At 35.8% G+C, this 16,824-nt stretch overlaps 1 protein-coding gene across 7 annotated transcripts in view; it reads left to right on the top strand.

Moving 5' to 3' along the window:
* ARL15 (ARF like GTPase 15) overlaps window positions 1-10,050 on the top strand; it is a 334,819-nt gene extending 324,769 nt beyond the window's left edge. For 6 of the 7 annotated variants that reach the window (XM_048851826.2, XM_048851825.2, XM_075128468.1 and 3 more), the window contains one exon: window positions 6,164-10,050. In XM_048851826.2, coding sequence (XP_048707783.1) covers window positions 6,164-6,316 — 153 coding nt within the window. In that variant the 3' untranslated portion in view covers window positions 6,317-10,050. Of the gene's footprint in view, window positions 1-1,645; window positions 1,784-6,163 lie in introns of all 7 variants that reach the window. The other variant, XR_012668398.1, reaches the window with a different exon arrangement.
* The last annotated feature ends 6,774 nt before the right edge of the window (window positions 10,051-16,824 follow it).

Here is a 16,824-nt window from a genome sequence, read left to right as displayed (position 1 = left end):
AAATAAAAACTCAGTAACATGATTTCTATCATAAAATCTTTATGCTTTGTAATTAAATGCTTTAAGTTCGATCTTCACATTCACAGATTCAGAAATCAGAGTGACAATAAACTCAGCAACAGAACTAGTTAAATTTATAAATTTGTTAGAGGCAGATTTTAAGAGCACTTTAACCTCATCTCCATTGTGTGCATGTGCACACAACAGACAACAGTGGAGTCCAATCCAAATACAATATGTCAAGTACATATTGATCAGTTCTGAATTACTTTTAACATTTTGAGGAAAGGAGCCTCCTATAAATGTCACTCTTGGCCAGGTCATTGAAAAACAAAAATTTTGCAAGCATTCTATTTATTTTTCCCTATCATCAAAATCTTTCCTTTTTCCCTCAACTGTTGGAGAGAAATTGAGACAGTCTACTATACCTACTGAGCAATGAAGCAGAACTCTTCAAACAGCTCTAACTATCACGGTAACGATGTGATAATAGGATTCTTTCATAAGAAAGAATTATTTCCTCAACTCTGATATTTTTGAAGGATTTCATTTGTTTTGGACATGTTTTTCAAATGATTGAAATACATTTTAGCTGAGGCTGCAAACAAGGTTCAGTGGATTTGTCTATTTGCATGATTTTTTTTATGTAAAAGGATACTGAAATACATTCATAGCCATCACTACAATTAAAGCAATTTTTTCCCTGAGTTGTCCTAACTGAATATAGCACATGAGCACATTCGTTACCGTGATAGTTTGACATTTAGATGAAGCTGGATATGGCCCTCCATTTTTATTTATTTATTTATTTATTTTTTGGATAAGCAGACACAAATCCAATAGTCCAAAAAACTGTCAGATTCACAGAATCATAGAACTGGAAGGGACCTCGAGAGGTCATCTTGTCCAGTCCCCTGCACTCAAGGCAGGACTAAGTATTACCTAGACCATCCCTGACTGGTGTTTATCCAACATGCTCTTAAAAATCCCCAATGATGGAGATTTCACAGCCTCCCTAGGCAATTTATTCCAGTGCTTAACCACTCTGACAGTTAAGAAGTTTTTCCTAATGTCCAACCTAAATTTCCCTTGCTACAATTTAATTCATTTGTGATAGTTTTTCAAAATTAATCTTAGAGCTGTTTGAAGAGAATAAATGCATGTTAGTAATGTCACATATGAAATTAACTTTGGGTCCAGATACTCAGCCTGTGTACATTGCTGTAGGACCACAAACACCATAGCATTGTGCTGATTTACACTTGCTGAGGATCTGGGCATGAATCTTTGCTAGTTTTTGCTTAATCTACAAGTTGGAAAAAGCAAAGTTTGAGAATTATATTTCTAGTGTATTCAAGTGGGAGAAAATAATATTGTACATGTGTTGTGGGGAGGGTTATTGATTACGGAATGTGGTATCAGTACAACTTAATTTTTGCAACATGACAAGGCCCCATTGTGGGATGAAGACCCATAATGGGGAGCACTAGAAAACGGTACAGAAGTCTTACAGTGATGTGCATTTAATTCATCATATTTCTTTCTAACCTCGGTTTTTAGAAATTTCGTAGTCCTGTTGTAAGTAATTTAAAATGCCAGTTCAAGACAGATAATTGTATGCTGAGTGAAGGATACGTGTTTGTAGCTTTATATTCAGCTTGGATATCCCATGGACAGGAAGGGACCCTTTTCATCATTCAGGCAATAGGAGAAGACAGAAGAGCTCCTACGAGTAAATGACCACTTTTGTCCTACTGTGATGAGAGATTGTGCGAAAACTAGGGTAAGTAAGCTGTTGACATAGTTTCAAACCCACTCAGACATTTTGGTGGTGATTGGGTTCCATCATGTCTAGAAGAGTTGTGAAAATAGGAGCAGAGAGAAAAATTCCCTTTGGGAATAAATGTGTGAAAATGAAGGAAAGACAGTGTTGAAAACAAATACAAAGAAATGAGGGGATGGTGGAGGGGAGATAAGTTAGAGAGAATTCCAACAGAAATGTAGACCATATACACATCACAGGGCACCTAATTGTGCCAATCTAGCTTTTGAGTCACTGTCTTATCTCAGTTGGATAGTGCAGGCTTCTTTTTTAGTCTGAAAATATTTGTTTTTAGAATTGAATCACGCTTTGTATATATAAGAGGGCAAACACCGGTTTGAATTATAGGAGAAATGTTTGTGTACGCAAACTAATTTCCCGAGACTTCAAAATAGTGGAAACGGTTCCCAAAGCCCTTGACTTACTGAGGTTCATCCAGTGTAGTGTAAATCTTACATTGGAGAATGCAATAACGTACAATGAATTGTTCCGAAGATCACTTCTATGCCACTGTTGTTAAATATCTAAAGTAGGGGTAGGCTAATTATAGTTCGTTTCTATATCTGGGTTAGAGACAAGTCAGCTAGCAAGCCTTTTTCTCTATGGCTGTCCCCAGAATAGCTGCACTCCTATGGGTATTCCAAACAGCTGTTCTGTTGTGTCATCACCAGAGGTTCCTACTCCAAAAGCCACTGCATAATGATCAGCTTCCTCTTATTTCAGCAGCCACCAAGATTTGGGTTCTCTGGCTATGGATATTTTGGAACATGGATCAGCCTCACAAACACAGAATATTTGTGCCAGATTGTTAATTTAATTTCTATATTTTATTTACATACCAAGAAATAAAAAAACTAAAAGAATGGGATTTTCAATTTTTGTCAAGAAAACAATTTTTCCGATACCAATTTACCAAAGGGAATTTTGCCCTGTTTTATTACTCCATTATTGACTTTGTTTTGGAACATACAGTCACTGAAATGTAACCTAAAATCATTTTGTACATCTTGACAACAGTATGACCTGGTAAGTAGTTGTTACTTTTGCTCTAAGTTGCATGAAGACTAAAGTGCTAGTGTGCTTGGTGCCATTATTTCTTTTCCATGTGCGTTTTCATAGATTGTAAATTTTAAAGCTTAAGCTCAAGGACTCCATCATTAAAATGCAATTTACCTTTTGATAATCAGCCTTGGTTGGCCTTATTTCAAGCATCTAGTATAAATAGGATTGTACATTAAGACTTGTATGTAATCAGTGGGGCAGATTGCAGTGGTCTACCAGTAGGGGGTGTATGGTGGGCATTCTGTAGGTCTGAAAATCTCACGTTACTCAGCCATATTTGTCAGCTTAACACCAGCAGGGTCCTTTTATCAAGTGGCTGTAATGAAACCTTGATTTGTTATGTTTTTGTACAGCTTTCACTTCCTCTCCATACTTAGCATTCAAAGAGTGCAGTTACCGAAACAAACTACAACATTCTTATACCCTTGTACTCAAATCCTTTGGTTAGTGTACTTTGCTTAAACATTGACCTAAATTGACTTCTAGTATAATTTCTAATATATGAAAGACTTCAACATACATACCTTTACTAGATTACTGAATATTCTAACGATTTACCACACTGATCTGTAGGTTTAAAAATAAAGATATGAAATAGGTATTCTAATAGTATTAAAAATTCAGTTCTAAAATCCTTAATTGTCTCAAGATTTTTAGGAAATTTTTGCAGTGTTATTGCAAATTTTAAACTTGTACTATCGGTGATCATTTTAATAACATTTTACACTAAGCGAAAACACAGTAAATAATGGTTTGGTAACTGCTGTTCATAGGTAAGTATTCCTACGCTTTCTCTATTCTTGATTTTACACCATCTTTCTAGGTTGTTACCAACCTGATTCTGCATTGTTTGACAAATCTAGGTTTGATTGTTTCTGAGCTGAAACGGGTAGCTCTTCCCACTTCTTTATTTAAATAGAAATATTCATTTTTCTGATAACTATGATCAAGATCCCTAGTAATACAGTTACCTTTATAGATTATTGTAGATAAGTAATCTCTCCTACCTTGCTGTAATATTTCTAATATTGACTTCTGTCTAGCACTTCGTCTAAGTATCTTGTCACAACAGTACATAAATTCAGATTATGTCAATTAATAAAATTACTATAAGCTAGAATTACTACAAGCTACAGGCTTCTAGTATTTAATTAGGTTATCAGGTAAACAAAGCAATTGTAGGGACATTTTGAAGAGCTTCAAGGAGAATGTACAGCTTGTGTAGTCTTTAGAAGATTTAGTTAGAGTACAGAGTCTAGTGCTATATGGCTTCTGATCCCTGATTGAGGCCTCTGGTTGCTACCACAATACAAATAAAAATAATAATTACTATTATTATGCATGTTTCTGGCTGTCTTTATGAGAGTGGAAAGTTAATATTTCTTGCAAAAACATTCCTCAGTACAAGAATGTTCATACTAAACTTTGTAAGGACAAAATATTTCTATTGGTGTTTGGACAATATCAAACACTGATGCATGTAATTGCAGTTATATATATAAGATAAAAGTCACTTTGACGTGTCAGGCATTGGTAGGTTTTCTGGATCAAATACTGACTAAGGAAAAAGTATGTTGGAATTTTCCTTGACAAACACAGCTTAATGAAATCCACTGATCAAAATAGTCTGAAAAGTACCAGCTATTATACTTCTTTTCTTTTCTAAAAAAGACCAAGGAATTAACTGAACCTATTTTTTCTTGATAATTTACTTAAACCACAATGAGACTATTGTGTTTAAAAGAAGTAAAAGCCTTTCAGTGAGTTTGGGAAGAACAACCAACATATACCTGGCTTTCCTTACTTGTCTATAAGTGCTTTATGGCTGCTGTCATGAATGTCAATGAAATCTTTACTAGGGGCTACATCTTCCCAAATATTTTCTTTCAAGTACATTGATGCTCTTAACATTTGTCATTAAAAGTTGTATTTACAGTTTTTTCATGTCTTTGCTACATGACTAGCATAGAAATACCGCAGTGAGATTTAATTTAGTCAAAAAGGTTCACAGCTTAGCTGGCTTCAGAGTAACAGCCGTGTTAGTCTGTCTTTGCAAAAAGAAAAGGAGTACTTGTGGCACCTTAGAGACTAACCAATTTATTTGAGCATGAGCTTTCGTGAGCTACAGCTCACTTCATCGGATGCATACCGTGGAAACTGCAGAAGACATTATATACACACAGAGACCATGAAACAATACGTCCTCCCACCCCACTGTCCTGCTGGTAATAGCTTATCTAAAGTGATCATCAAGTTGGGCCATTTCCAGCACAAATCCAGGTTTTCTCACCCTCCGCCCCCCCACACACAAACTCACTCTCCTGCTGGTAATAGCTTATCCAAAGTGACCACTCTCCCTACAATGTGCATGATAATCAAGGTGGACCATTTCCAGCACAAATCCAGGTTTTCTCACCCCCCACCCCCATACACACACAAACTACCGGTGGTTTTCAATCTTTTCTGATTTGCAGCCCCTTCAAATATTTCAAATGGTGGAGCAGACCCCTTTGGAAATCTTAGACATAGTCTGTGGACCCGCACGGGTCCATGGACCACAGGTTGAAAACCACTGTTCTATGATGGTAATACTAATATTTAATTTTATTGTACCTAGAATATGCTATATGCCAATCAGAGACAAAGACAGCATCTCTCATACATAATACTTATTGTTACCTTGACAACATTAATATCCTAGGCTTCGATGTATAGCGACAAATGAGCCAACTGGTTGCGTAAGTCATTTGCATCTAGCAGTCAGTTGCTTGAGGTTCCCAGGAAACCTCTGTTGTAATTTACCATTGAATCAAGTACATAAGTTTGGGGAATTTTTTGACAGTAAAATTTGTGTGTTGCATATTTTGGTTGATCAGGTAGTTACAGATGATTACCAATAACAATATGGTACAGCATGTCATGAGGTTGATTTTAAAGTACATGCCCAGCTGTTTATAAAGTTGCTTGCTGTTATTTTTCTGACTTTTTTGAACACTTGCTTAATATACTTTACTCTGTGCCTTAAGTGCATATAATTCTTTCTCAGACCTCCCATGCTGTTAGAGGTATTGGTCGAATGGTGGCTTGCAAAGCAGGTCACTCACCCCTAAAGAAGACACTTTCCGGTCACAACATATAACCTGTAGTATAAGAACAGCTGTGGATGTGATTCTAAAAATGAGTGTCCTCTGGGGGTTTTTTACATTTTATTTTCTAAGAGACCAGCTGTAATATGAAAGAAATACTAATTTTTCCTCTTTTCTACTTTTTTTAAAATAGATCAAAAAATATTTTGAACTTGAACCACTTGCACGAGGAAAGCGCTGGATTCTTAAACCCTGCTCCCTGGATGATATGGAAGCAGTAAAAGACAGCTTCACCCTTCTGATAAATTTGCTAGAAGAGAGAGAGCTTGAGCCTTCAAGAATGTGAAAAGCTAGGAAAGAGGACTGCTTCTACAGTCATCATTGAACCTGTTTATTCTGCTCCCAGCTTAATTATGATTTGGTATCGAGACTGCGTTATGGCTTACAGTAAATATAAACTTTCATTTAGTGCAGAAGATCTGTTTGTTAAAATAAATGCGCTGTATATGATTGGTATTGGGTATATGATTATTCCAGTTAAGTCATCACGCTACTGAAATATAGGGAGTTCCTCTTTGTGCACCACTAATTTTGCTCACTGCATGTTTTTTCCCTGCATTATCATAAAAATTCTTGATATGGAATTCTGCATGCACAAAGTCACAGTCTGTAAAGGATGAAAAAAAATACCACCAACTATGTTTTCTGAAAAGTAAGCGTCATTAAAAATTTGTGGATATTTCTGTGTGTGTATGTCCTTGGGATCAGCAAACAAGCTATATGGAAAGGATGGCCAGTCAGAGTACCAGTAAATCATCTTACAAGCAAGGAAATGTCTTGATGCAAAATCTAGTCTGAAGTCTTACTGAATGAAAATACAAATACCTTGCTGGTTGACTACTAATCTAATTTTTAACCCTTTCAAAGGTACAAGCAGTCAAGTTAGAGGGAGTAAGGGGAAATAAGGCACAAACACAGCGTGTGCTTTGTGTGTTTGCTATGGGTTTTGGATTATCTGGATTATAAAAAATAGCTTGCATAAAATTGCAGCTACAACTTAAGTAGATGATATTTTTTAAAAAATTAAATAGGTTGGATAAAGTTTACCAGTTGTTGTTTTTTTAGTGACTCTCATCGAAGAGCAGCAAGAGTATATGTATTTTAACTCCGATGTGGATCTCTGCTGTATAAATAGCATGAAGTGTGACCATTTTAAATTAAGGGATCTGCTGTATCTCTCACTCAAAGTAGTATTGTTATCACACCTGTGCTCCTGCCTCTATAATATCTCCTGTTATAAACCCCTATTTTTAGGACTTTAAAAAATGCCTTCAGAAATCCGCTGAGGACTGAAAGTTAGTAAAAAGTTTATTAATCAGAACCACAGTTTTGAACAAAAATGGAAAAACTTCATTCAGTTCTAGGAATGCAATACATATTCCACCCCTTAGCCCCATCCACCTCCCCCCCCCCAGGTGTGCAACATTTGCATGCCTTTTGGCAGTTTTAAAATGATGTAAATCAGTTTGCTTTTCAAATGAGCTTCTCAGTTCATTGGTTTATAATAAAACCAGATATCACAAGAGGGTGTAGAAATCAGTAGATGTTTGGTACACACGGTGGTGGTTGTGCCTTGTCCAGTTAGCTGCCCACATCCACCAATACCCTGCTTGATGCATACCCTGCAATGGCATACTGAGGGTATAGATATCCATCTTGATTCTGTGCTTCAGGTTTTGAAAAATCTTCTTAAAAGAAGACCTACTTTTCACAGCTTTATTCAACGTGTCTTTTCACTCTGAAAGGAGTTCATTTCTTTAAGTTTATTTTAGTTTATAACTAGTTTGAGGATAAGAAAAAATCGTGAGGGAGAGCCTATAAAAGCTGGTTCCCTATTTGTAATGTACTCTTGGTTAAATTAACTGGTTTCTATAACTTTTACCTTTTTAAAGTTTCCTTGAACTATTTGGATCACTTCTTCCGTCACTTGTGAACTGCTTCCCTGAGGCACATTTCAATATAAGCGTGTAGCCTGATAGAGGCTGTTTCAACTCACTTCCTATAATCAAAACTAAATGGGGGTTCCTGAGTAACTTCTGGATTAATTGTGTAGTAGAAACTGAGAGCTGAAAGTAACCAGAGCGCTAGAATCTGCTGCCTAGAGAGCATCTGGGCTCACTGACACTTTCCTCTCCCCCTCTTCCCCTATCTATGTATTTCTTACCCATGTGCTGCCCCAAGGCACCTCTTCTGCAGATACTCAGGAACTTAAACTGTTCATGTTACTCAAAACCAGCTCCCAACTCTCCTTCTATGAATTGGGACACGCTTGCTGCCCCTCGGGTATTGCTAGGCACCTTGAGTGGGCTCCCTTTACCTGAACTAAAAATGAATTGGGATCTAGTTTAGAGCTTCCAATTCACTCTTTCAGGTAACACAAACAATTTAAAGTTCTCAGGTGTCTGCAAAAGAATCTGTTTGGAGGAGGATATGAGTAAGAAGGGGAAGCGGGCTACATGCAAAAGTGAAGCCCACTCTGGGGGCAAGAGGAAGGGAAAAGGTAGCATTCTAAAGTTTAGCTGCTTTTCGGTTTAAAATTAGAGGGTGGGAGGAACAATCTTTTTACTATTTTCTGCCTTCTGGCCCATATTAGATGTAATTAATTAAATTCACAACAGGTGTAAATGAGACCAACTCCACTTAGTTCTTACTAATTTACACCAACAGTTAATTTGGTGCAAAGGTCATAGGGGTTTTGATATTAGTTTGGTCATGAAATCTCAACTATGCACTGTTGGAAAGTGCTACACAGCAGTGACATCAAAAAGGCCCAACTAGCCAATCAGAATATGGCTTTAGCCATACTCCCTTATACAGTATATTAGGACCTTTTGATGTTTAATTCTTTTCTTTAGGAAAATGTCAACTGCACAGGCGCAGTGAAATTTTTTTGTAATGATTTTCAATGTGCATATTCTTAGTAATCACTCTCTACTAAAGGTTGAAACAATACCTCGTAACTGTTTAAGTATTCAGGAAAGATGTTTAACATTACTTTGAATGTGATTCTGTTTGTGAATGGATTATAATGGATTTGTAGATTTTAAACGTTAAACACTTTCACCTTTTTTATGGAGGGATTAAAAAATACATAGCAGTTCATGTCACACACTCTGTCTAAAGTGTTCTTGAATATTCTTAATACAGAATCTGTGAATACCAGACCTTTTTTATTCAGATGACCAATCTCAATGACTATTTTCTCTTCCTGTGTATTCATCGTTTAGATTAAATAAATTCAATCACTAGGAACTAGCTACTTTCCATGCAACTTCATTAAACAGTGAATATTGTCTTTAAAAAAAAAAAAAGATACTGTGGTTTAATGTTCTTTAGCCATCTGTTAAATTACTTTCTGGGTGTGTGTTTTTGTGTGTGTGGATGTGCCCACACTGGGCGGCTTCTCAGACCTATGTCTGTCTGCAGTGTTTCAGCAGTCAGAATAAAAACATTATCAATCAGTATCCAACAACAGCTGTTTTTGACATGCTTCTGTCTGACGCCTAATGTTTTACAACTGTCCTCCTTTGTCTAGCAGTTCTGAGCTGGTCATCTTGTCGCTTCCATGTTATGTCCTGTACTTGTACTAACAGAATTTGCAGTGGTGTTGGAAATCCTTGTTAGTGTTTTTGATAGTCTTTCTTGCTGTATAATGTGCTATGTGTCTTAGTTTGCATATTCAAATGTGCTGTACAGAAATCTGTGATGTATTTCATTTAGTTTCTGGCGTTTCATTATATTTATAGAAGTTACAGATTTTTGTACCTTATTAGCTACTACAGTTGCCTTTTTGTAATGGCAATTAATTTATATTACAAAAGTTTGTATCTTTTCTGTAATTGAGTATTGGTTGATAGTTAAATGTCATATTATCCTGATTTTATACTAAAAATACATCATCTATACTTAGTAGTTGACCCATTCATGTAGACAACTGCAAGACCAGAGGAACTTGTAATGTCTGATTTATACATGATTTCCACGATCAAAATATGAAAATAAACACTGAGTAGAACTGAAGTGGTAAGCTTGAATCTTTTCAATATTAATTTTTGGAAGTGCATTTTTCATCACCTTGAAACAGATTTTCAAAATATGTACTTTTGGGTCAAAACTAGTGATTAATTTGGAATAATATGACGTATCTATGCAAAACATAAATATTCAATTGGTATTTCAAGCTGGTTTATTTTCTTAGTGAGTTTTGCTGTTTCAGAAATATTTTTAAAATATACCGTAGAATTATTGCAGGACTACACATAGAAGTGATTCCTAGTAATACAATTACTTCAGGAGCTCAGATTGAGAAACAAATACTTATGTAACTAAGTAAAGATTTTAAATAGAACTGTGACATTATGATGTGGTGCATGTACTGAGGGGAACCCCTTCAACGTGTAAACAAATAAACTTATTCAAAGGAGTGCAATGGAAGAAAAATAACTCCCCAGACACTTTTGGACTCCAGCATACCATTATCCTGTCTCAAACTGTTTGAGTATACAAAATGCCAGCAAAACAAAGCCGTTAAGCAACTGATTGAGATACAGCATTAGTCAGGCTGGCTCTACATTCCTGGTTTGGTTTCCAAAGTAGGCAGTTATAATGTATCAAGACTAGGATGGAATTAGAAGATTTGAAAACTAATAGTATTTTCTTCATGCTTTGTTTCCATATTCATAAATGAATGGAAATCTAATAATCATTCTTCATTTAATAGAACTTTAAAGATTTTTTGTTAGTTTATTAGCCCCTTGACTTGATAGTACAAACAAATTAGAACATCTGTGTGTCTGGAGTATGGCATTACCAGCCAAACCACTATAGTAACAATGAGGGATGGAGAGATTGCTTTATCCCATGCAAAAACACAGGGTCTCTACCCCTCAACCACCACCTGAAGTTGGACTGGACCTGAAAGTCATATAGGGCCACTGCACTCTGTTATATGTGGTGATAGAGGACACCATTTTCTTTCCCAACCTCGTAAACCACCATGTAAAGTGAATAACTTCCATCCATTGTATGGTTTGTTCTGAAGATCAGGCTAGATTTAACTAACCATTATGAGACTGTTGAGCTCCATTATGGCTACATTTAATATAAATTAAGATTATAACAATAAGAAACAAAAAAAAAAAAAGCAAAAAGCATTGTCTCAATGCAGTTATGGATTCACAGAAGTTCATTTTAAAATGTAACATTTGTTTCTTGATATCTTTGCGTGGGAAATATGCAGAACAATCTTCTTTGTAAAATATGAATTTGCAATGAGTAACACTGATTTCCTCCACTTATTGTAACTCTTACAAATGTCCTTGCTTTTACAGTCCAAAAAGGGACAGAGTCAAATAAAAACACAAAATCCCTTTTCAAGCAAGTAAAGGGGATGACAGTGGACGGGAGTGTTTTTAATCATTTGGTTGGCAAGCCTAGCAATGTGTAAATCATAAACACTTTAGAAATTCTATTCAGCAAAGTAGCCAAAGGTTTGGAATATTTAAAGAAAACTAACTAGGAATTTGGGGGTGCAGAAGAGGGGTGATGTGTGGTTCATGTCATTAACTTGTTGCTACTATGGAAATAGAGGAAAATATTGTCCAAAGATATCCTTTTTATAAGGAGGATCTTTGTAATTGTAGGCCTAACATTTTATACATTAAAAATTAGAAGCTTTACATAAGGAAAACATTATTTTCCTAATTTTTTGAAACTTGCTCAGCTACTACAATGCTGATACATGAATCTTGATGACTTTGTATACATTTTGTGAAAGAAAACAATTGCATAATTAATTTGATTCCAATATTAAAATGCATTATATATATTAAAAAAAATAAAACTAATGACAAAGAATTATCTTTACCCTTTTATATCTGCCTACTTAAACTAGGGAAAAAAGTAGTCCATCTCTCTTACTATGAAACATATGTTGAATACATTACATTTCAACTGGCAATGGAAAGAACGTGCATCTATTAAAAGAATGTAAAGATCATACATTTGTAAATTTGCTATGAGGAATTTCACTCAGTTTATAGCCATATTTACTTTGAGATACCACACAAGATTGGTCTTACTCTTTGTTAGTTATTAGTTATTAGAGGGTGGAATGCTGAATCATGGAAATCCCAAGAGACGGATTCTTGTACAGTAGAAATAGTATCAATATCCTGCCTCATCACAAAGAAGTTTGCAGAATGGCAGTGTAGAGCTGAAGCATGACTTGCATACACAGCCATCAAAAACAAACCTGGATTTAAAGCTTATCACCCAGCAGAGTAGCTAGTATTTTAACAGTGTGGCAGTATTGGATTTGCAAGTTTGCTGATTTTTCAGGCTCAAAAAGGCATTTCTTTAACATTTTATTGTAAATGGCATTTTGGGCCTGTCAACTTTGGCATGGTCCTTATAAAATAACAATTCATGTTGTGAATTGGGATTGGAACTCAATTTCTAAACAAGTATTTCTAAATCCATTTCTCACAAGTGGCATGCTAACTTACTTACCTTCTTGAGGTCTTAGATCTGCCCTCCAATACATAATGCACATTTGCATGTTTTTCAGAACTAACTACTGTCCACACACACACACAAGTGTGGTAGCTTCTATACATAAGATAAAAGTGATTATCACCAGGGATCCAGGTAGGGTCAGGCCCCCAAATTAACACTTGATTCCAAATTTAAGAAAATTGTGGTATAGTTTTCTAGTTTGTTTTGAAAGGACAAGTTTCCATTATTAACAAAACTACATCAATGCTATTTTACTAAAAAGTCCATGTAACAGACACAGTATCTCTTCGGGGGACCCTCCTGCATTTCAATATGTGAAGGGGACTGACCCTATTGTGTTTGTAATTTAGGCTGTCTAAAGCTACTGTATTTGGGGAATTGCTTTTCTGTTTAAGAATGTTTAAATGTACATGCAATCCCTGCATTCCTTCCTGGTGTTCCCAAAAGGAAAAGCTTGAGAGACGTTGTTCTGTTGATTTACCTTTTTAGTAGTCCATCTTTTTTTCTTAATCAACTATTACTAAAATGCAGTGTGTGCTAACCAGAAAGACTCATTCCTCCTTGGTTTACACTTGCTTGTCAATGTCTGCTTTCCCCAAGGTCAGTGACACCAGTGCTAATTAAAATAGCTAATCATACTTTGAAAGATAGTATATTTTTTGTGCCAAGCTGCCCAGATGTAACTATGCAGAATAGTTCATAGTTTGCCCCATTATCTCTATGAGCATGACCTTTTGTTTACAGTAAATACAGTACCATAAGCCTGGTAAAGTCATCACATACATTAAAGGTATTAGGCACGTTTATCTCACATTCCTATCTATGAGCTTCTTCCACAATTAACATGATCCACAGCTGAAAAAATAATTCAAGCTGTCAGTGATAAACGGGGTGAAACTGTCAACCCAGGAAATGTCAATAATACTTATAAATGATATTACAAACAAATGTTTATCTAAAGGTACTGGGATATTACTGTGAATTTTATTAATCAAGGCTCTTTAATTCGATTCATATAGGAATAAAACTCTTAATATGGTTCAGTATAAAAGTAAGCAACTCAATATTTTTGTAGGAAGTTCTGTATAAATGCTAAAATGTACCAGAATGCACACTCAGCCCTCCCACTGGCTTGGAGACTCCCACCCCTAGACAATAATCTATCATCTAAAACCTTATATACCACTCATTTTGTGCACACACGGGCACCATGTCGCCTGCAGAGACTGGTTGTTAGTGACCTATCAGCCTACTTTCTCTCTCTCAAAAAATAAAATAAAAAAAAAAAATTGGGAGCGAATGTGGAAATTAGAATTCCCATATTTCAACCAATCAAGGTTTAGAAAACATACGATCTGTTTTAAATGTTGAAAACATATGTCATTAGGTTTGGACTAATTTTCAGCCAACCAAACGTGAAAGTGAACAATTTGTGTAAATTAACTTTCTGATATTGCTATGAACTATGTATCTGAACAAGGCTCTTCCTCAAAATGCATTATTGCTAACCAGCCAGCTCTGGAATCATCATCTGGGGTTAATATAATGACAAATTAATGTTGCCTCTGTACTTTGTAAGGTTCAGATGAACAAAGCTTGGAAAATTTCATCCTTCATTTTGATGTTTTGAACAGTCCTACACTCCACATCGGAACATCGCAAGGCTGAGCCTTTTAAATAACTTAGGACATTATGCGGTACCCTATTAAAACTCACCTCATTCGATGCCAAGGTAACCAGATTTTAATTCTCTTTTAAAAAGACAAATCTGTATAAGGTTTTCTTTTCACAATCAAAAATTATTTTTTCATATGTTTGCATGAGTGGAATTATTACCTATTCAATCAATGAGAAGGTGCATGTTATCTTAATAGATCATTTAGTCAGTCTTCATTGGGGGGGAGAGAGGACTGACTACTTTTTCTCATTTACTGTGTATTATCCTGGAATATCAAAAGATGTCCATGTCAGCTATATTCTTTGAAAGAAACTAACCTGCTCAAAACTAACTGCCTGTTTAAACTTTTTGTATTAGTTGAAAATAAAGCTATCTTACATTAATGTGCTGTTATAAAAGGGAACATTATTCAGTTCATCTGGGGGTTTTAAAATATATATTAAAAGTGTAAGAAAATAGTAGATGGTTACCACCCAAGTTAGGGCATGGCCAGGATTTCAGATTACCATCTCTACTATTTTCAAACGAGTTGGTCAGATTTCAATTTCACATCTCATCCAAAGGACCTAAAATAGCTGGGTTGATGCCTAACTCCTGAAGAGGAGGTGATGGCTGCTCTGAGTGCTCATCCATGCCAACCATTCTCCATTTCCGTTATGCAACAATAGTATTCCACAAATAGATGTTTGGTGCCAAAATTAAAGAAAGTTACACCACTGAAATAGTAGAAGTCACTGGCCAGACATTTACAGGCAGGATTTGCTGAAGTGGTAAACCAGTTTTTGACTGGAGTATCTTCTTCCATAGCTGTAAAGAAAAGAATTCCTTATTTGTACTAGCTCATTCAAATTTGAGTAAAACAATTGGCAGTGTAAAAAGGAAGGAAAGCTAGCTTTCCTCTTCCAAGCAACGAACAAAAACCACTCGGTAGATAAAATATCCTGTTCTAGAAAACCTGGTGGACCCATTGATATACACAAATCTCTTCAGGTCTCAGTTATTAAATCTAAGGTATTAAGATTTGGAGCCTACCATTAGTCCAAGCAGTTATCAGATTTCCCTATCCAATTTTGTTTCTACAGTTTAAAAAAATAGAAAATGCGGCTGTGTACTCCATGTGGTATTAATTGAACAGTGATGATAAATCCACAAATTTCTGAATCATACCAATGAGTCAATATACTGCAGTGATGTTTTTTCATTACATGTATTTTAATGAGGAAGAAGAATTTGCCTTGCCGCAATTGTTTGTAAGGCAATGCAAACACAAGTTTTAATTTTGTCTTTAACTAACGTTTTAAAATAATTGATTTTAACTGCTATGTTTGATACTGATATAGCTCAGTGTGAGGATTTTTGTACTTCATAACTAGCAGAGATGCCAATTCTTGGATCACAGCTTTACAAACTTATTCAGGGAGCATTCTTTGCACTGATGTTCCTCCATTTCAAACCTGCTTTGTTGCTTGCTCTACATTTGTTAGCTAATACTTACCCCTACAAGCCTGTTGAAGCATTCTGCTAGTACACAGTGAATGCCAGAGCAAACACTAGATGCTTCAAGACACGGGTTCTTCATGCCTTCTAATGAGAAACAAGTTTCAGAAAGTTAAAATAACATACAGTGTGTTTTTATTTAATGCAAGTAGATGGAAGTAAAATGTGCTGGCCTTTCTACAGTTAGTTTTCTTGTGAACATTGCAAAATGAATGTAAACTCCCTCAGCCCACACAACTTTTCCAGATGTATCATTCTGGTCTCTGGCTAGACAGCTGTAGAGTCAAGTGGGAGTGTAGATAAGCATGCTGTAATGAGATATAGGCCTCCACATGGTAAGGTGAATGGCATAATTTTTTCCTTCTGGGTTGTTTCTTCTGAAAAGACTTTGTACTTTTAGTCACACATCCATATTTTAAATATCACAATCACATGCTCCAAACACATCCGAGCATCATAAATAGGCTCTTATGATCTGTTTCTCTTAAACTGGTACAGCCGTGAGTAAAAACCGATACTAACATGGTCCGCACAAATGTATTACAACAGATGGAAGGGAAAGAGAAGATCTTTTCAATAATGTTCTTTACAATGTAGCGTTTTTGTGTATGATTCTTTTTTGGAACGTTATTAATTCAATAGCTAGAAAGTTGTAACATTCATATATGAATCAACGTTTCATTCTTATCTCTGGAAAAGACCCACTCTTATCCTACATTCCCTCATTTAAGTATTTATGGTTGTTAGGTATCCATAGACTACACCTATGCTCTTTCATCACTGAGAATTGATCACATAGGAAATCCAGAGGGGAGAATATCCTCAAAGGAGCAGTGTTATAGCTGAAGAAAGTGCCAATGAACATACTCAAAAAGGCACTTTTGAAACTCTTGTCATGTATGGAAATAATAATTAAAATATCACAATTACTTTTAAACATTGGGAGGAAGTTAGTCTGAACTCCGTTGGCAGATTTGGAGCATTGATAGTCAAAGAACAAATCCAATCAGCTGATGGCTTAAGGAGTTTGTATAATCCAGTGCTGAATGTGAATTAGGTTCTTCTCCAGCACCAGAGAGGCGACCTGGGCTGCAAAATCCTAA

This window comes from Caretta caretta, chromosome 5, assembly GCF_965140235.1.
Source record: "Caretta caretta isolate rCarCar2 chromosome 5, rCarCar1.hap1, whole genome shotgun sequence".
In the NCBI taxonomy this organism is placed as follows: Eukaryota; Metazoa; Chordata; order Testudines; family Cheloniidae; genus Caretta; species Caretta caretta.
Note: the sequence above shows the minus strand (reverse complement) of the source record. Positions and strands in the feature narration are given on the sequence as shown.